The following is a 21100-nucleotide window of genomic DNA, read 5'->3' as shown; positions in this document are numbered from 1 at the left end:
ACATAACTGTCTTTTACTGTCTGTGATGGCACTCTCTGATATCATGTGATTAATGTGCAACCCTAAGCAGATAAGGACTCTCAATGACTCACCACGGCTGAAGGAAGTTGAATTAATATGAAATGTATGTAATGTTTTACAGGGGGAGCAAATCCAGTGGCAATGATTAAGTAAATGTTTGCCCATTTTCTTTCCAGTTGGTAACATAAAAGTCAATTTGGTTGGAGTTTTAGGCTGAAAAAAAGGCAATCATCGGCAGTTTGTGCCACAAAATCCTGTTATCTGCACTCTAAATTGAAAATTGAAAGTGTTCATTCTGCTTACAAAATAGATTATAAAGATTAATCAACGACAACTTGTTGTTTTAGTAGTGCAAGTTTTAAAACGGCACAATATATATCAAGAAAAATACAATATAAAAAGAGATACAAACTGTATGCAGAGGCAGTTTCCAATAAGAGTGTCTCATGACTACATTTCTGGAAAAGCTTTATTAAAGTGGAAATTAAAATGTGTTGTACACTTCAGAAACTTAAAACTTTTATTTTGAAACATATCAACTTTTCGAATAATCTTATATAACTTGAGTTGAGTAGTATATTATTAAAAAGAGTACAATTAAATTAAAACTCAACTGTCTTATATTTGATGTGCACTTCTAAAAAATACATTTGCAAAAAAATGAAAAAACTAATTTTGTAGAATATATTCAACTTGTTTTTAAACGTTTTTTTAGATACTTTCCGAAGTTTCGCGCTACTTTCAACCTCATAATAACTGCGGTTGTACACCTGCAACCACAAGTAAACGAAACAAACAGCTGAGCAGCTGCCCCCCCTACTTACTGGTTTTCTGGGCGGATCTTCACTGCTCCTCTCCACTACTCCCAGTTCACTTCTTCAGAAGGCACTACTTCTCCGGCTGCGCACGTGGAGACAATATAGCTGCAGCTGCGGTTCCATAGCACGCGCTTTATTAACACTTTCATCCTGTTATGTCTCGAGCCCAATGTTGTCAGGAGCGGCACCTCTCATGTTTTTTTCACAGCCCTCGCGCGGACGGAGAAACATTTTGTGAAGCGAAAGACTTGCCGAGAATGAGTCCCGCATAACTCCGGGTATTGTTGTTATCTACCCCCTCCTTTCTCTTTCTTTTCCCCCTGTCCCGCGTTCTCCAAGTTGAGTCATAAGTATGGTAGATAAAGGCCCCTTGTTGACTTCTGCCATTATTTTTTACCTGTCCATTGGGGCAGCAATTTTTCAAGTCTTGGAGGAGCCCAATTGGGTGCGAGCTGCAAAGGAGTATAGTAACCAGAAGGATACAATACTTAAGGCTCATCCCTGTCTGACGCAAGATGATTTGGACAAAATATTAGAGGTATGGTCATCTTCTTTAACTGTTTTTCGTTTATTTGTATTGAATTTCTTTAACACCTCATGATGTGAACCACTTTAACTGCTACTGGCACTTCTAAGAAAATCACATAAATGATGTTAAATATGGTATTTCTGTTTTGTTGTCTTTGTAACACATGAGCGCGTAATGAGCCTCGGCTGCTCTGTACACTTTCTCCAAGAACTAACAACATTTCTGAGGAATGAGAAGTTGTCAGTCCATGCTTCCTCTTTGTGAGTCAACACACCCCCAATGTGTTTACCATCCTGAGGGCCTAACAGCAACAGGTCACATTGGCAATTAACATTAAAGTTCCCTAATAACCCCACATGTCCTCATAAATGCTATCTTCTTGGGGACCGCCCTTATATCCAAGCCTAAATATGATAATTATATTATATAGTAGGCCTATATCAAATGTGCAGTTGTAAACCTGATGCTGTGATTATGATGCCAATTTGTAACCTGCGCCCTAAAGCTGCAGGACTTGGTGTTCCATTGCCAACTTCTTGTTATTATCGCAATTCTTTAACCAGCAGTAAAGATGGTGTCATTGACCTCTGTAGTTTTACTGTCAGCACTCAATGAACACAAATGATTAAACACGTGTGCAGGTGTTTGCCCCATGACATCCAAGAAGTTATTTTGATTTCTTTGATCTGTGGAGGCTTTGTGACCTTTATTCTTTCTGTTTGACTGTGACAACATCTTAACGTGTCAGGGGAAAGTGCACACAGATACTTTGCAGTGTAAACAGCAGCGTATATGCAACACACCATATCAGGGGGATCCTTTTTCTGCACTAGCATCACTGACAGTGGTTTATTTGAATGCTGTTTTTCCACTTCTTCCACTTGCAAGTATGACCTGGAACATGTCTCAACCTGTGCCCCTTTTTGGGCCCACATCAGTATTAGGGAGATTTATTATCCCACCATCCCCCCCTTCTGCTTCCTCCTGCTTCTCCTTTTTGTGTTTGGGGGGACTGAAAGGGATATGCCCATAAGCCTCCCCCTCCTCCCCATTCGTGGCATCTCTCTAACGGCCAAATCCCCCCATCTGCTTCCTAATGTGGAATATTATGGTCGAGAGGTCTTTGACTTTTTGACTTTGGAAGTTGTTCCTGTAAAGCAGCCGAAAGAGCTGTTATTTGGTTGAACTGTTAGCAGGCGCTCAACTGAAACCAGTAGAAGAGGAAGTACTCTGAATTTGAATTAGGTGCATGAAGTAATACCACAGTGTTAAAATAGTATGTAACAAGTGTTAGCATCCACAAAAAACACGAAGACTAGAAGTACAACTACTCATCTTGCACAATAGCCAATTCTAGATGAAGAATGGTGTGAAAGAATGATTGATGCTCTTTGGTATCCACATATTGTGTTGTTTTTTTAATTGAATTGATTTTCTCTCTCTCGCTCTATATATATATATATATATATATATATATATATATATATATATGGTGGTTGGTCTTTATTTGACATTTATCCAAAATACGTTTAAAACAAATCTGAATATATCTCCTTGCTTACAGTATTGCAACATATAATCACAATATATTAAACGCTGTATCTTGATGTCTATCAAATCCCAAATTCTTGCCAAAACATTGCCTATTATTAAATTATAATTATGAATGCATTATGTCTATTCATCACTTTATTAGAGAAAGGTTTGGGAGGAGCTTTTTTTATACTACTATTTACTCATTGTTTGGTTGCAAATTGGACCAAAGTATCAATAAAGTTTTATCTTAACCTATAATAAAACAAGATGATTTGCTAATTATATTTGGTATTATTTTGCTGAAACTAAATGTTAAAAGTGACTTAATTTGTCAGATACTGGAGTGAAAAGTTGTGTCTCTTGAGATGTAGTGGTTTTAAAGTATAAAGTAGCATGGAATGGAAATACTCGGGTACAGTTACCTCAAATTGTACTTCAGTACTTGATTAAATGTACTTCAAGGCACTTTGAAAAGATAGTATCAAATCCTGTTTCACTTCTCCACTCTTAGCATAGTTAAACATTCTAATGATTCCAGAGGTGTAGTTTACCAGTACTTTTCCTTTACAGGGTTTGCCAAGACACCTGCTGCAAAGGCTTTAGAACCCCCACATGAAAGCGTAGAAACATCCACTTTATCGCCCTTGAGCTGCCTTTATCAACCCTAGTTGTGTTAGCACCAGAGATTCTATAATGTTTCCATTGTGGAAACTTTGCGCCTCTTGTTAACAATTCAAATATAAAGCAGGCTTAACAAGAAAAGGCGACACTCTAGTAAAAGTTTGTCGTCTCTGTTTTATTAACAAGGAGTTTACTATTAACTATAGGACCCTTGAAGTGGTCACAGTTCACAGAATGGATTTTATGGTCCATCAATGTTGGCTCTCAAGAAGTGGTTGTAAAAGTTCAGAAAGGGAGCGGGGGGGTGAGGTGGTTGCACATTATATCTACAGCAAATAAGGTTGAACAGAGTGTGCAGCTCGTAGCTAAAGTGTCATGTCTGTGTTTCAGTTTTCAGAAGCCCTGTAGGCAGAAACACAATGCATTATGAAGTCTTAAGTAACACTTGAATGCATGTATGTATATGTCATTCATCAAAGTGTTTCCCATAGCTTTTTATGTGTGTTGAGCTATTGTGCTACTTTCCTCACTTTTGGTGTTTAGTGTGAACAACACACGTGCAATGTCAAGTGTTGCAAATTAACACAAAAACATATAATGCGTCAACTTTTTGCCAATTGATACAAAATCAAACTTTGCACAGTTCACATTTTCAATAAATAATGTCTGCTCCTATTGAGTGATGTGCAGGCTCTGCAAAATGCCCCAAACAATTAGCAACAATACATGTATTATTATAGCGGCCAATTCTAAAAGTTGCGTGATCGTTTTTAAAGAAAAAGACAAGGAATTATAAATGTAGTATTGTAACCAATTACGAGTATGTAAATGCTAATTTAATGCTTAAAATGTTCTGACGTCAAGTTATAGATATGATTGTTCCATCTCTGAAATGTTTAAGAAAACATGCCATTCACAAACTATCAAAGCCGACAGTGATGCCCTCGGTCAGTTTCCCCATAAATAGATATTCAATTGACGTCATGTGACAAAGACAACTAACACTCCTCACATTTGTCAGACGGGAACCAGTTCATGTTTTGGACTGAAAAATGACTGAAAAACAATTAATGGATTTATCAAATTAGTTTTCATATACATTTTCTCTGGATCGATTAACTAATCGTTGCACGTTTAAACAAAAAGCAAACTTAATTTAAAAGGAAAATAAAAACATAATAAAAGCAATGTGTCTAGATTCTTCTATGCTATACCATTTTGAAATCATACATGCAGGACAGACCATTGGATATGCATGACATATCAATGTAGTCTTGAGAAGATTAGGGTCAATATTTAGCTGTAATGAGTCAAACATTGACCAATTTTCTCAGCGCAGCTTTGGTTTGCACTCGTTACCTTTTTTTAATTGTCCGAGGAGCATTTCTTTATTTGATTTAACTTTTCGCGTGAGAGTACCGTCACACATGACTTAAAGACCATGTGTGGCCAAATGAGAAGTGTGCAAACGGTGCTCTCCACACACTGCTGTCACATGCAAACATGGCCAGTCGTCAGAATGAAACAGCACAATGAAGTAGCGCTCTGTGTTCAGGGGTAGCTGACTCTGTCATGTGCCTAGGGGGCTGTCTGGAGGCTGCTGGCTGGAAATAGCCAAGTATTTTTTCCCTTTTTTAAAAAGCATTGAACTGAAGTCATGGAAGGTGTCAATTAGGGCTGCTCAATTAATTGTATTTTAATAGCAATTACGATTTTGGCTTGCATCGATTATGAAAACAACATAATCGAAATAAAACTATTATTGATTTTTTTTTAATTTTTTTTTTATTGGTTTTTCAGTTGAATTATACTTAAAGTTCAGGGTAATCAACTGTTAAAAACATACTGTTCACATTTTTCTTTTCAATAAATTGATGTTTTCAAAGTAAACTGATAATCGTTTTTTAATAATCGTCATCAATTATTGACCCAAATAATCGAGATTATGATTTTTGCCATAATCGAGCAGCCCTAGTGTCAATGTTTTCAAATGTAATAAATTGACAAGAGAGGGATGTCTTTATGGCCTTGAAGGTCTGATTTGATTAACTCGACACCCAAAGGGCATATTAATTTCCTCTACGCTGTTGCAGAGGTTTACAAAGATGCACAATAAACCAAATAAAAATGCCATCTGTTGTGTTAATGAACTAAGTTTAGTCACGCAGTATTAACAGCCCAGTGTAAAGCAGCCACTCACAAATAGGTTCATGGTGTGATATGCTCTGCTTGACAGATGTAAGAATCCTTTCACTGTCTAGGAATTTAAATAGCCTTTGTATGTCTACAAAATAATACAGCATCCCTTTCTCAACTTTTCCAAAGTAGTTTTGCCACACACTCCCGCTGTGGCCGATCTTTGGTTCACGCGGTGAAGTCTCAGCATTGTTTCTCGCACAACATTGTTTGCAACTCGTCTGTATCAGAAATCAATACACAGTGATATGCGGGAGCTTGAGTGACTTCATTGTTTGTCAGTCAGATCAATCCTCCTGACCACAGCAGCTGTTGCCGTCTTGTGCTCGCGTGCTGCTATAGTGGAAAAATACCTCCGAGCTGGAATGGTATGCTGGGACAACAGCTGTCTTGATAACAGTTGGAGTTCGTCAATGTGTGTTTTTTTATTACCGTTTCTTTGCTTATCAGTGTGGCAGATGCCGGCAGTTTGGCAATATTTTCACATCCAGAAAAGTAAAGGAATCCTTTTAGAGGCTGTTTAATGGCACCACATTGTTTTGATCAATATTCATTTAAGAATAATGCATTTCATAACAGGCTTTTTTCACAACTTTATGAAATCCTTTAAATATGGATGTAAGGCTTAAAAAAAGTGGGAAAAAAGGTCAGATCTTGCAGAAATGTAAAGGACGGTTCCTGCTTCTTCACTGCACTCTATCGCTCTGCTGTTTACTGCCAATTGCACCACATAAGCCAACAATTGTGTGTATTGGAAAGCACTGTTGAGAGAAGGTTTTCTGCATGAAAAAGGACTGAAACAATTCATTGATTAACCAAAAGTGTATTTTTCCGTCAAACCACTAATCGAGTCAGTTCCTATCATAGTGTAAAAGAACCACTGTAACGTTAATCATTACTGCACCAGGGCAGTATTTTGTGCCTCTGATTTGAAAATTTTAAGATATCTACCCTCCTGACTTCTTAGACTGTAATGGGCTGTGCCTCTTGGCCAAACAAGTCCCATTTTGTGTTACCTAGAACTATGACATTTGCAGAAGACCCAGTTTCTTTCTGATATCCAGTTTTCTAATGGGTAGGCTTATAGAGAGGCCAGTTTAACCACCGCCCTCTGAGCTGCTTTTCTGACACAAAGTCTCTTTTATCTTTCTGCCCCAGTGCTTTCGCCTTTTTGACTTGTTCTCAGGGTTATTTGTGACCCGAGTCACCATACCATTAGCTGACCCTTTAACCTTTTACAGACCTTTTGCATTGCAAAGCCTGCTTAGTTAGCTTTGGGTATCTTTGTGCTTCAGTACTCCTTCCTAGCCTTTGTGCTTCACATAGAAAAAACAAGGCAGCAATACATGATGTTTAAAGATTTGCAATAAAAGTTAACATTGTAATCCTTTAAAGTATTTTAAAGGTTATGTTCCTTGTCCTCTATGTGAGTGACATTCATTGAGGGCACAACGCTTACTCCCGTGATTTATCCTGCACTCTGTCCTCGTTGTATTCATGTGATTCAGCATTTTGTACGTTTCAAACTTCAGCACTTTTTATCTGGCAGGCAGACTGTGAACATGAGCAAATCATCCTCATTAGGGTAGTATAAGGTGCAGAGCACACACACACACACATACACATACACACACACACACACATACACATACACACACAGACCACAAGCATAACATTTGTCACTTTTCTATGATTTGACGGAACAAACAAACAAACCTCAAACTGTTACAGAGTGGGGTTTTAGCATTTTATATTTGCAGCAGAGGAATGTATGAATGGTTATGTGGTCTGTCATTTGAATTTTGAATCTATTTTCATGTTATAATCATCACTTTCCATTGGTATAAGCCACAGTGCTGGAAGGTTACAGTCAGTACATCTGAAGCCATTTTTGTCTGTGGGCAGATTGGAGAAGTCAACACGCATGTTTGTCAAGTTAACCTTCTTTTGGTTTGATACACTACTGTAGAGCTGCAAAGAATAATCTATTAGCTGTCAGCTATATCATTTATCGGCAGTCTTTTTTTTAAACGTGAACATTTACTGGAGTTTGTGGACAAAACAAGTCTTTCGAGAAGGTCATCTTGGTTTTTGGGAAACGGTGATTGACATTTTCCCCATAATTACATTTTTATAGACCATTCAATCAAGAAAGAATTGCCCAATTAATAGACAGTAAAACATACTTTTAGTTGGCACCTCACACTGCTGACTTCATTGACTAATTGGGAAAAAAAGTGTTTTACTTTTTTTTGTTTTATATAGTGTGTGTGTGTGTGTGTGTGTGTGTGTGTGTGTGTGTGTGTGTGTGTGTGTGTGTGTGTGTGTGTGTGTGTGTGTGTGTGTGTGTGTGTGTGTGTGTGTGTGTGTGTGTGTGTGTGTGTGTGTGTGTGTGTGTGTGTGTGTGTGTGTGTGTGTGTGTGTGTGTGTGTGTGTGTGTGTGTGTGTGTGTGTGTGTGTGTGTGTGTGTGTGTGTGTGTGTGTGTGTGTGTGTGTGTGTGTGTGTGTGTGTGTGTGTGTGTGTGTGTGTGTGTGTGTGTGTGTGTGTGTGTGTGTGTGTGTGTGTGTGTGTGTGTGTGTGTGTGTGTGTGTGTGTGTGTGTGTACCCTTCCATCCACGTGGTGATCAGCAATGTTATATGTTCAAATGTCTACTGTGAAGGATATCATAAAAGCCTTAATGCTATCGAATGTAAAACAAAAAAGTTATGATTGATGAAAGTAGTAAATCGGTCAGATTTGACCCGAAGACAACAGGAGGGTTAAACGGTTATCTGTAGTGTTAACTGGTTCATAAGGGATGGGAAGTTGTTTAGAGCTTACATCAAATATGATTCTAGCCTGAACAGGGCTAATTACAAGGTTACCCATGCATATAAATGTAACCAGTCATTACACACTGTACTCAGAAGGACTCTTAAAGTGAAAGTGCGTAAGCAGGACCGTTGTCCACTCTTGTGAGGTTTTTCCTTTTTTAATTTCTAGTCATGGTTCGAACACAAACTTGGTCATCACTGCTGTCATGCTGAAGCCCAACGGAGGTACTGTGTTGTTTCAGCAGACAAAAGACTGGCCTCCCCTGGTGCTGGTAATTACAGAGCAGGACTGTCACAGACCTGTTATTATTAAAGAACCAACCATCTTCCAGTACTTAAAGGCTTATATGAATGTTGTCAACCCCTGCACATTTCCCCCCGTCAAGCACATTTGGAGAAAGAAGAACTTTGGTGCGGGGGGCAAAGCATTGTCTCAACAAAGATGGCCAGGCGTTGCAAATACCCAACAAGGAATTCAGTTTCTGTTGTGGCTTTTCCATCACACATATGGTTGGAAATGATTGATTACGCATTTCCATTCTCTTTTAAATGTCAACGCTGAACTTTCAAGAGGGATCTGATAGCCCATGCTCTAAATGGTTAGAAACACATATTGCCTGTGGACAAGGCACAAATGATACCCTTTTCCTGAAGAATGTCTTGGATATATTCAGTTTTACTTTGGATCTTGATACAGGAAAAACAACCATTAAAACAACCGCTGAAGAATCACCTAGTTAGCTTGTATCATGTATCATCATGGGATTATGAAATGGATGCTTATGCCTTCCTGTATCTCTAACAATGTAAGCAGTGGTCAGAAATGTAGAACCCTCAAGGCAACGTTGGTTCTCCAGAGTGCATGAGCGTTGTTTCAGCTCATCAGTAACACTGCAGATACCATCATGATATCACAGGAAGGATGCTGTGAAAGAAATGGAGCTTACGCACAACAAACTTCCTGTTTTCCTCAATCTTATCGACATGTGCCCTTCAATAACTGCCGACTGATAGCATCCATTTGTTCAGCGTCAATGTATTTCTCTTAAAGTCGAATTCAAGCTAATAATCAGTTGTGTTTATTCGTTATTCTCAGGCGGTCTCAGATGCTGCAGGCCAAGGAGTCACCATCACTGGCAGCAAAACGTTCAACAACTGGAACTGGCCCAATGCTGTCATCTTTGCTGCCACTGTTATCACCACTATCGGTACGTACTTTCCAGTGACAGATCTAGGTTTGATGGGGGAGGAGAGAACCTTTTGTTTTGGTTGATAAAGACAACCCATTTTGGGGAAAAGGTTTTTCCTTCTCCGGTAAAGCCATACTAAAGAGATAGAAATAGCTGTACACTGTTGACACATCCTAACCAATTCTTTTTCACTTTCAATGTTTTCAGGATATGGAAACATTGCTCCTAAAACGCCAGCAGGCAGAGTGTTTTGCATCTTCTACGGGCTGTTTGGGGTGCCTTTATGTCTTACCTGGATAAGTGAGCTGGGAAAGTTCTTCGGTGGCAGAGCCAAGCACCTGGGCCAGTTTCTAACAAAGAAAGGGTTTTCACTGGTAAGTTCATATGAGCTTGTTCTCAACTTCATGGAAACCTAAATGAAGCTCTGTGTGGTATTTTACAAAACCTTCAACTTACCTGAAATATGTTTATTTTTATTTTCCAGAGAAAGGCTCAATTTACCTGCACAGCTATATTTCTCCTCTGGGGGGTGCTGGTCCATTTGGTCCTTCCACCTTTTGTATTTATGTGGCAAGAAGGTTGGTCATACATTGAAGGCTTGTACTTCTCCTTCGTCACATTGACCACTATTGGTTTCGGGGACCTTGTAGCAGGTAAGATGGGAATTAAACGTATTAAACCAATCAAAGAAACCAATTCAAAACATTGGATACAAATGACCTTTGACTATTTTTCCATGCAGGTGTGGATCCCAATACGAACTATCCAACTCTGTACCGATACTTTGTGGAAGTCTGGATTTATCTGGGGTTGGCCTGGCTTTCTTTGTTCTTCAACTGGAAAGTACGGATGGTGATTGAGGCCCACAAGGCCCTGAAGAAACGCCGCAGGCTGCGCAAGCTATCTCTCGATGAGCTCCGGCACTACAAAGAGTCTCACAAGGCCTCCCTTCGATTACCTCCCTCTCCCAATGACGTCAACATCTTCAGCTTCCTGTCCAAGAAGCAGGAAGGCTACAATGACCTAATAAAACAGATCGGCAACAAAAAAGATGGCAAAAGCAACAGCAATAGTCCCAACACGATCAATAAATCCAAAGATATTAATCGGTCCAAGAGTTGCAATGATGCCCCCATAGTTAACGGTCACACCATCCTCAGTCTGGACCGTTCACCACGCCAAAAGAGACGATACAGTTTCAGTGACCGCGTCACTGTTGCCTTCTCAAAGTCCAAGAACTACCTCCTGGGCTCGGACAATGGATTGCTGCTGACAGAGGACCAAGTAGAGGGAGACCTAGAACTCGACCAGTTCGAAATGTATGAGAACCAGCTTGACAAGGACGTGGAGTTGGAGAACGGAGGGGTGGGAGATTGTGGAGCGGGTGGGCGAAGGAATTGGGAGTCTAAGGATTACCATCCGCTAACTTTCAAAAACGCAAACATTAGTTTTATAGACGAGGAGAACTTCCTCAGTAATAACTTGGAGGGAGACGACGATGATGATGATTCCAAAGCAAAACTGTCTATCACTACATGTGATGAAAACATTGAAACGAACTCCAAGGAGGAGCCCACTTCTGAGTCTGAAGGGTCCGTGTTCACTAGTGACGGCTCAGAACAGTCCTATGAGAAACTCGTAGAGGAATATGCAAAGGAAGAAAATACAGAATCCTGAGACAGTCTTGAACTTTGTAAAGTCAACACATGTTCCTGGTCCTCTGTTGTTGACTTGGCAGCCATTGAAGTATATATATTCTAATGTGAATTGTTTAAATGAATATCCCATTGCACCTTTGGGAGTCTGATAATGAAGGACTCCAAAGATAAGATCACATTTCAAATGAATGTTCTAGATACAACAAAGAAATGAAAATCCAACATCTTGATGAGTATGGACTAATGAGTATCTACTCTATTTATTTCTTTGTATATGGTTTGATCAAATATATGCCACTCGTATTGTAATGTCCAAACCAAGAACTATTTACCATGAATGCTTTATTTTCTACTCATTGGCTAATAAGAAATGATATGTGGAAACGTATTTAATTCCCCATAGTTTCTTCTATTCATAGTCACCATATTGGTGTTTTTATAATATTTATTCAAATGAAGGACAGGGTAGCTTTTTTTTTTCAATGGCTACGTGGGTTTATATTACTCCCATTGCACAATTCCATCAGATGAGGACAGTTCAAAGTCTGTTACATTGCAGACTGTATTTTTGAAACCTGAGCCAAACTTCAATCCTTAAAGAAAAAGGGCTTAAGGGCCAACTGTCCTTTTTTCCATTGTATATCACTTGTTTCTTCTGTGAAGTCCTTGATGAGTTGTTGTATCTGACACTTCTGTTTATTTTGACTGTAAGCAATAGAGTTGTGACTGCACTTGAGGTTGTCAGTGACATCTGGGAGTCTAGAAGCATCCAAGAGAAACATTGGAAAGGAAAGAAAAAAGCCTTAATGGCAACAATTTGACACAAACTTATTTCACCGTGCGAAAAAAAACGACTTTGGAAATCATCCTCCCATATAGCTAAAAATATTAGCTATAAAAATATTAGCTAAAAATATTAGTGACATATAGCTAAAAATTGGTTCATTAAACGGGTTTTATTGTTGTTTTGCTGCTGACTGCATTTTGGGCAATCTACCATAGCAGTGCAGTGCGGTGAACTTAACATTTACAGCTTCAATATTCTCCCTTTTTTTGCCTCTTTAGCACCCTTTCACTTCATTGTATTTGCCATGTAAATATTGTCTGAAAGGCCGTCAGTAGCCACAGCTCTGCTCAGGACGTGGCCTCGCTGCTCATGTTTGCCTTTGGGGGCTCGCACTGGCATGAAAGACTGAAGTCCCGCTTAGCACAGCACCCAAGGTTAAATTATAACCGATCAATGCTCTGTTGACGTACGTTTCAGTCAGGAGACAGTCAGCAGTATTGGTGCGCTCTATAACTGTATATTATTTACCCCTTGACTCATGTGAACACAAACCGTCACCTCAAGGGACCTATGTCCATTGCTTTTCACAGTCCCACTTTTAAAATGTCCCCCACTGCCTATTGCACACATTAACTTGCACACAGAAACTTGAAACAGTGTTACAGTGAATGGGCAGTGTCGAACAGGGCTACTTTGAATTTAAAACTCCTATTTCAAGCCAGTTGGATAATATACTGTAAATAAAGTCCAATATTTGTATTATTATTTTGTGAACCAGAACTCGCCATGTTAATTCCTATCTCTGCCTCACAGATGACTGCTATTAAGTGAAAATGCCTGTAAAGCAAAGGTTATACAGTACAGTGTAACATCTGTTGAATGTACTCCTAATGACTCACTGAAAAGATGACTTGCTTCACACTGGGTGTCTTCTTTTTCGTGACAGGGCCACCACTTTATCCATGTGAACTTTCCTTTTTCTCCTCCTTTTCCCTGGTTTTCCTGAATGTGTCTGTTCAGCATTGTTATACAGCCATGGTACTTGTCTGGACTGAAATTCAAGCTTGTCTCTAGATTATAACTACGTACAGGTTAGGCTGGTTTCACTAGGCTTCATTGTGTAAAACTCCAGTAGAGTTGTGTTTTTAGCTGTCTTTTTTATGATTAAATTATTCATGTTTATATAAGTGTGCATGTGAGTTCTGAACAAATGTGTAAATTTCGTGTAAATAAACATTTAATAAAACTGGTGTTTTGTTATTTTTGTAAAAAGCCACTCTCGCCACACTATTATAGGCTGGGTACTATATTCAGCACGGATCATGAAAACAGGCATATAGTGTACAAATGTTCAGGTTTTTGTCTTCTTTATTTTAGTATTAGGAGTGCAGAGAGGGTCTTATACTCTGGAAATGGTTGGATCAACTGTTTTCAGGGACAAATATTAAAGGATCAAATCTACAAAATTGGTTTTAATGCTTGAGTAGCCCTGATGAAGAGGGTTATTTTATTACTTGCAAGAAGCTGATGAAAACAAAAATAATTCTGAAACAAATGTAAAATAATTGTGTGTTATGGTTTTCTTATTTCAAGTTATGTATTAGCATATAGCTGGCATAAAATTGACATTTCTAAATATATTTTAAACCCAGATTGGAATTGTGTTGGCAGTAGCTGTGACCGTCACACATGAAAGCCAATGTTTTCCTCTGCCATTAAAATATAAAGTTTCCGCAAGAGAATTGAATGCAACCATTCTACTCTATTTTGTAACACAGCACAACATTAATTCAGGTTAGAAGTGAGCTGTGTTTAGTGTTTAGCAAACATTTCTGCAACATAATCGCATTAATTGTTTTGCAAGAGTTATCAGCATCAGCAGGTCTGCAGAGGTGTCCATGTCATCATCCTGAGCTCGGAAGTCGTTTTATTAAGCTTTGTTCAAATATTGGGAGATGTGTATGTATCACTCCACTCAGGTTTTCTGTTTCTGTATTGTTTTGTGTTGCACAGTCCAAACTATTTGAAATAATAACATAATAGCACATTCTAAAGGGCATTAAAAACTCAAGCTTTTCATAATAAAAATGTTTAATCTGCCTGTAGACACAACTATTTAGTCCTTATTCAGTTTGAAGATCTTGTGCAAAATGTGCATGTATTAACTATTTTATCATGTTGACACTTGGCATGGCTTATTGTGCACACATACTCCAAGGTCATGATGTCAAACAACACCAACACTGTCAACCACACTTCAAATGGAGCGAAAGCTGATATGTCAATTTAGCCATAATACGCTCAAAGACAAATACCGAGTACTGCTCTACACCAACAGGGTGAATGTCTGCACATTATCTGCTTGTTTATATAAAGTATCAGTTAATGGTTGGAATGTGGGTGAATTTGAATAGGCATGGAGCCATGGAGCCAGGCTGTTGACATATCTTGATCTGCCAATAAGACACAAGATTAGCATTTGCAGTCTGTTGTCATTGGCACAGGCTAAAAAAAACAACAATGCCTGAACGATTTCAGCATAATAACCTCCCTTTGGTCCATCCTGAGTGGCTAATCTACCTCTGGTTACATAATACATGCATTTAGAAAAATCTGAAATTTGACAACACATTGATATTTCACAACCTTCCGAAATGACTGATTTACAGTTTAAAAAATCTGCAATGGATACATGTGTTTTTGCGTTGCCCACGTCAATGTTTCACTAGAATGGGTGCTGTAAAATAACTTTTGCCCTTAAAAATGCTAGCTTAACTGATGATGGTTAGTGAACCAAACCAAAGACAGAGCTCACTGTGAAAATGTGCTGAGGCAGGTGGAAACCAGAATGTCTCCTGTTACTGTGGGATTCCAGGAACAACATTAATCAACCCTTTTTCGTGCCTTCAAGTTCTTCACTCAGAACCGTGCTGCTGTATATGCACAAATAGTTGATGAATACCGAGGCCATTGTTGTTTAATTATTCCAAGGTTAATAAGTAAATGGATAATTCTGGTACCTTTATTGCAGCAAATAGTAATAGATGACCAGATATGATTAAGACAGATGCAGCTAGACCCAGATATTTCGCCAAATAGCTGGTGGAGACCCAAAACCGAGCTCAAAGAGAGTGAAGGTAGGAATTACATTATGTGAGTGGACACATACGATACATGACTCCAAACAAAGTCAATGCTGCATGTTGAAAAAATCTATGTTACTTTGCTAACAACCTTGGCATATCAACTTGAAAAGTGATTATGTGTCAGTGTTGCGTTCACAACTTGTTTCTGCTCCCCCCAAGTGGACAAAAGTACAACTGATTGCTGAACATGGTTACAATTTAGATTCAACTTTAATTTCCTTTTTTTTTTAATTATATATTTACATATCCAAGATTCTCAGATGCCAGTGCATTGAGGTTATGAGAAAATTAAGATCCCGCAAAAACATCTTGCTAACTGCTAACTATGCTTGCTTTCGCTAACTATCACAATAGGACCATCATTTCCTAAATGAAAATGAATCTGCTTTGAAAAACACGTGAAACTAGTGATCGAGGCCATAAAGTCATTAGGTAAATGATAAGGTATTAAATAATCTGAGAAGTCATTTTCTCTTAGACTTCTTTACAAACTGACAACAAGTGGAGATGCCCCCTGATGGATATTAGAACGATTTCAGGTTTGATGGGCCTCACTTTTCAAACTTGGTAGTTGCTTAGTTTCAATATTTACAACTAAATACGCAGCACTCAAAGTTAAACATTTGGCCTTTAACATTTAAAGTTTAACGTTCAAAAACGTTGCCTCCTCCCGACTATGTGGGTTCGGATTTGAGTGTTAGATCTTGAGACTAGGTAACAGGCCCGGTTCCAGAACAAAATGACTCAGGGTGCATCTGAGATTAGAGAGGGTGCAGTGGTAAAGTGCTATTTTTTTAGTGGAGAGTGGACCTAACACCCTCTAGGCGGGTCCTCACCTCCTCTAGGGGGGTCCGGGGGCATGCTCTCCCGGGAAGATTTTTTTTTAAATATTGAAGTTAAAACCATCAATCTGGTGCACTTTGAGAGCAAAATGAAGAGATCTATGGATACATCTCAACATCCATATGAAACAGAACTGTAAACAGATGTACTTTTTCTTTATGGATATTTTACAAATCACTCCCCTTTTAAGACCGAAATGTCTACATGCATAGCAGAAGATGGCATCTTTTTTACATGAATATTCCAGCCAATCTCTAGTTTGAAACCATGAGCTGCAAAATGAGCGCCTTACCCCACTGTACAGGCGAGTTGGGTACTTTTTTAAATATACCTGGGCAGGCTCTGTTTTGCCGAGGTCCTCTGGCACTTGCGGGCCGCTGAAGGGGTGGCGGTGTTTGGGGCAACGAAGACGGCTGCGGCTGCTCCGCCTCCGTGGGCGAGGCGGGCGGGAGGACGTTAGTGTCCACGACAGTGGCCGCGGGTAACGTAATGTCCCCATGATCTGAACTGTTATTACAGTACCTGCAGTAGATGCAGTGTTACTGCTGGCGATAAAGGCTGGTTGTTTTAACAATTTTCTGATGTCCATCATTGACTGCTGTGTAAGCACCTTGCAGATGACGAACGCGCAGCGGCACAGGTCACGCGCACCTGACATAATAACGTTACTTACCATTTAAATTGACCAAATAAATGCAGCAGACAATGTTATTTAACCATAATTAAAAAAAAATTATTTCAACTATATTCTTCTTCTTCTTCTTATTATTACTACTATTATTATTATTATTGTTATTATATATGTAATATTTTCACTTTTCATTTATTTAAATTTTTTTCACTTTTCATTTTTTTTTTTTTTTCACTTTTCATTTTTCAAATAAGGGTGCATAACGACTCAACTGAGGGTGCAATGCACCCTTATGCACCCCCGTAGAACCGGGCCTGCTAGGTAAACAACAAAACCCCATTTCTAACCAGTGACAAAAAAAAATTGTTTGAACATGGCAGCTAAGTTAGTGTTCTTGTAAGTCATGTGCATAACTGGAAGCATCAAAAGAGGTTTGCTAAGCTTTCAATCATAATGACAGACTTCAAAAGCTCAAGACAGAAAAAATACACACATCGTTGGTCGGACTCGATAGCCTACTAATGCAACTTTATTTGATAATTATAAGATAAATATTATTTTGAAGCTTTAAAAACCACAAAAGTGGAGAAAAATATATACACAAGCATCACTGAAAGTCGATCACTTGAAAAAAATCTTCACTGTGAGTTTCAAATGTTACATTATGCTTGTTCTGTGAGGATCTGCTTCACGGCTAACAGGACGTCCTAGAAATGAACTAGGCTACGTGACAAAGTCACAGTGTGAGTGTGTACAAAGGGGCATGAAAGGCTAGTCTCATCAAACAGACATCACCAATTGCAATTTGCGACATGCCTCAGGACAGTGAAAATTGGAATTTGATCTTTGACTATTCTCAGTCACTCTCTGTGATGGCACTCAAAGGGATGATTCATCGCCAGTGTTGTCTGTAAGTGAGCTCATAAAAAGGAGCTACAGTATACACTTGTTTTAGGGTTGCGAATGCCTCAGGTGAAGTGGGATCAGAGGGTCTCGTGTCTTCGGCTTCACAGCACTTCAACTTCATACAATTGAACCACGTCAGCAGTGATAATTTCGGATAGTTGGGGGATTTTAACAGTGAGATTAGATCAGGACAAGATATCAGGAGATGTTTGCTCATCACAATATGGCTCCTTTCAGTCTGTCCACTTCTACCCTACTGATAGGATCTGGAGACTACAGCTAGAGTTAGTAGAGACATAAAATTGCTATTTAACACTTTACTTTTACTGCATGGTTCAGAGAACAGATTGTATTTGTCATAAAAGAGTTAGAGCACATGACTGTTTGATCTTTGGATCTATGTCTTATCTGTCTTAAAGCAATTCAGAAAGTTAACTATACAGAACTGCATACCATAAAACTTTGATTTAGTTTTGTGGTATGCCGTTTTGGATATAATAGTCTTTTGCAAGCAAACCGGATAACTGACCACTATATAAAAGAGAGAGATAAATCAACACAGTTTACATTTAAGAATTCAAAGAAAAGGACAGTGATTTTTCCACCAGATGTAAAAAACAGAGCGGAAAATGAACCCTTGGTGTGATGTGCTGCTGAAATGTTACACAGATATGTGAAATGGCATAACATGGCCAGCGACCATGGGCCAAAGCAAACAATATCTTTCCATATTACAGTAAAAAATGTACGGGGGAACTGATGAATCCGGACGCTTAATGCTATTCTGAGATAATCACCATTGGTCGATGCCTGCCCGCACACAGCTGATTTTATTATAGTATTCACTGAGAAAACACCAGTGAAGGCTGTTATTTAATGTAAGTCTAGACATCTCCATTCCTCTTTAAAAAAAAGGAGATACTGCTGAGCAAATATGTTTTTAAATGTCTGTACATTTATTCAGTTGATATATATATATTTTATTTAAAGTAGTCACACTGCAGACAAAGTGATAATTAAATGTTTATTCAATTGACTGTAAATGTTAGCAAATGTGTGTCTCGTTAATTATTATTATTTTTGTTTAATTTTGAATTCCATCAGATGCAAAAAACAAACAAACAGCAACCTATTGGTAATTATAAAAAAAATCTAAACATTATTTCATTTTATTTTAAGATAATAAGCCTTATTTTGCACTCTCAGGCAGCTGTAGCTTTCCAGGCGGCTTGTGTCTGTTCTCTTCATTTAAGAGGTCGGATTATGCAACGAGCCCTGAAAGCAGCCAGCGTGCCTCCGACTCTCACACTGCTCCACTTCCTTCAAAGTTTGTGTTTCCCAGATGCAGAGCGTACTTGTGAAGAGATTACAGCAAGGCAAAGTTCAAGACTCGTTGGCAAACACACTCAAAGAGGAACTATGCCCAATTCAAATTTCATACATGTTATTCCTGTGGTCTAGGACTGTCCAAAAATGTTAAAAACACATAAACAATTTCCCCCTAAACCCAGAAACTAGGGTGATACAACATTGTGTTGTCATCGAAAATAAAGAGTGCAACATTTGATTGGAATCGTTTTCATAGCTGGCGATATTTTCTGTTTCCCAACTGAGAACACTTCAATACAATGACACTCATTTTAGCATAAAAAGAAAACAAACATTATGTGGGAAAGAAAATCTGTATTTTACATACTTTTCTGGTATTGGCTTTGAGAGAGAGTAGCTCATGTTCACAAAATATTGATGGCCATGGAAATAAGAAATTGGACATTTTACTTCAGCTGTCATTCTGCTATAAAGTCTAAAATAAATCACTTTTATATGGGTTATATTGTGTCTTACATGTCAATAAGTAATGACTTATCTTTATTTAATTCATTCTATTTCCGCCATATGAGTTTCAATGGTGTGATATGACGTCACATACCTCAATTGTTTCTTGAAATAGCTACACAAGCGGCACAACACAACCCTCAAAGTGTGCAAGGTCATATAAGGGTGACTCTCACCGTGTCTGATAAATCACAACATTTCTATCGTGGGACAAAATGATGCCAGTTCACTTCCTTGTCAACAAAGGAAGAGGGGGAACCAGATGGAGAGCTGTTTCTGTGGACTTTAAACAGCCCGCGCAACAACAGCTCAATAAGCAATGGCACTGAAACTCTCCGACACCCAATTGTTTCCTGAGTTTCTGGGTCCGGCCTTCCGGACCGGAAACTTTTGGGCACCCCCCAGAGGTGAGTTTGTATGTTTGTGTTTACGTGTGCACGCGCTGTACTGTAAGTTAGTGTGTGTGTGTGAGAGCTAGGTGGGATTTTGACTAAGGATGCGGAAAGTACATTGGCAAAATGCCCATTGCTTTTTAAAGATTGTTCAAAAGGATGGGAAAGAAAGACACTGAGCAGTGTTGAACAATGCCACTAACAGCTGGTCATGTTGACTACAAGGATTACAGTGTGTTCACAGAGGAAAGAGAGTAGTAACCTTGACCTCTGACCCCACAAGACTCCACCAATATTACACTTTACGTGGGGTCAAGAGAGTCCAATAGGCACAGACACTGATTGTATTGACCATGGGAACACAGTTCACAATCACACTGAACCTCTAACTTCACAGCGTAGGCTAAATAGGCCATGACCTGTTTCCTGCAACCAGCAAGTAAGTAACATTAATACACTTTTTTTGGCAATATAGCTTGCGTTATCTCCACCAAGGACATTATGTTTTCTGTTTGTTTTTGGTTATATATTTGTCGCAGCAGGATAAAAAGAAACTTGGAGGAAGCGTGAAGCATGGGCCAAGGGAGAACCCATTCAGGGACCTGGCCTTGGTCAGTGCCCATCTGGTTCGTTTTGTTTCATAGTGGAATTTATTATTATGTTATTGCTATGGTTTATTGAGCAAATGTTGTATTATGAACACATTCAAAATGTCTACATACAATATAATAGGAAGAGAATATGCAGCTACTGTATTTAAACAATTGGTGGCAGGTGCCAGTTTAATTTATTCCATAAAATGAAAATGCACATGCTGCTAAGGCAACTATGTTATTTTATCTGATGAAGTCATACACTGAGATTATACATTAAAGAGGAGGAGAATATTCAAAGCAACTACCTGACTTAAAACAGTACAATAAATGCACTCCATGGGAAACATCAATAATTCTTATTTAGTTATATGACTTTTTGTAACCATATTTATGAGCAGTGCTGGTTTATAATGTTTAATTGTGTAGTGAGTGCATGAAATGAATTGCTCATGACTGCATCCAGAAAACATATCCTAAATGTAATCACACCATAGCAATTCACACAAAATTGGGTATATATAAATTATAACAACAGAAAGTAGAAGGAAATGTATATTCCAAATCACCAAGCACCAGAAT

The 21100-nt window shown here is 38.7% G+C and overlaps 1 protein-coding gene across 1 annotated transcript; it reads left to right on the top strand.

Annotated features, from left to right (window-relative positions):
* The first annotated feature begins 903 nt into the window (after positions 1-903).
* On the top strand, positions 904-13417 carry kcnk5a (potassium channel, subfamily K, member 5a). The gene is made up of 5 exons (XM_034126315.1): positions 904-1377; positions 9633-9744; positions 9934-10100; positions 10211-10379; positions 10469-13417. Exons 1-5 carry the CDS (start codon positions 1192-1194, stop codon positions 11401-11403), a joined length of 1569 nt encoding a protein of 522 aa, XP_033982206.1. The 5' UTR covers positions 904-1191; the 3' UTR covers positions 11404-13417.
* Positions 13418-21100: the final 7683 nt, after the last annotated feature.

Source organism: Trematomus bernacchii, unplaced genomic scaffold (assembly GCF_902827165.1).
Source record: "Trematomus bernacchii unplaced genomic scaffold, fTreBer1.1, whole genome shotgun sequence".
NCBI classification, from domain to species: domain Eukaryota; kingdom Metazoa; phylum Chordata; class Actinopteri; order Perciformes; family Nototheniidae; genus Trematomus; species Trematomus bernacchii.
This window is presented reverse-complemented; position numbering and strand designations above follow the sequence as displayed.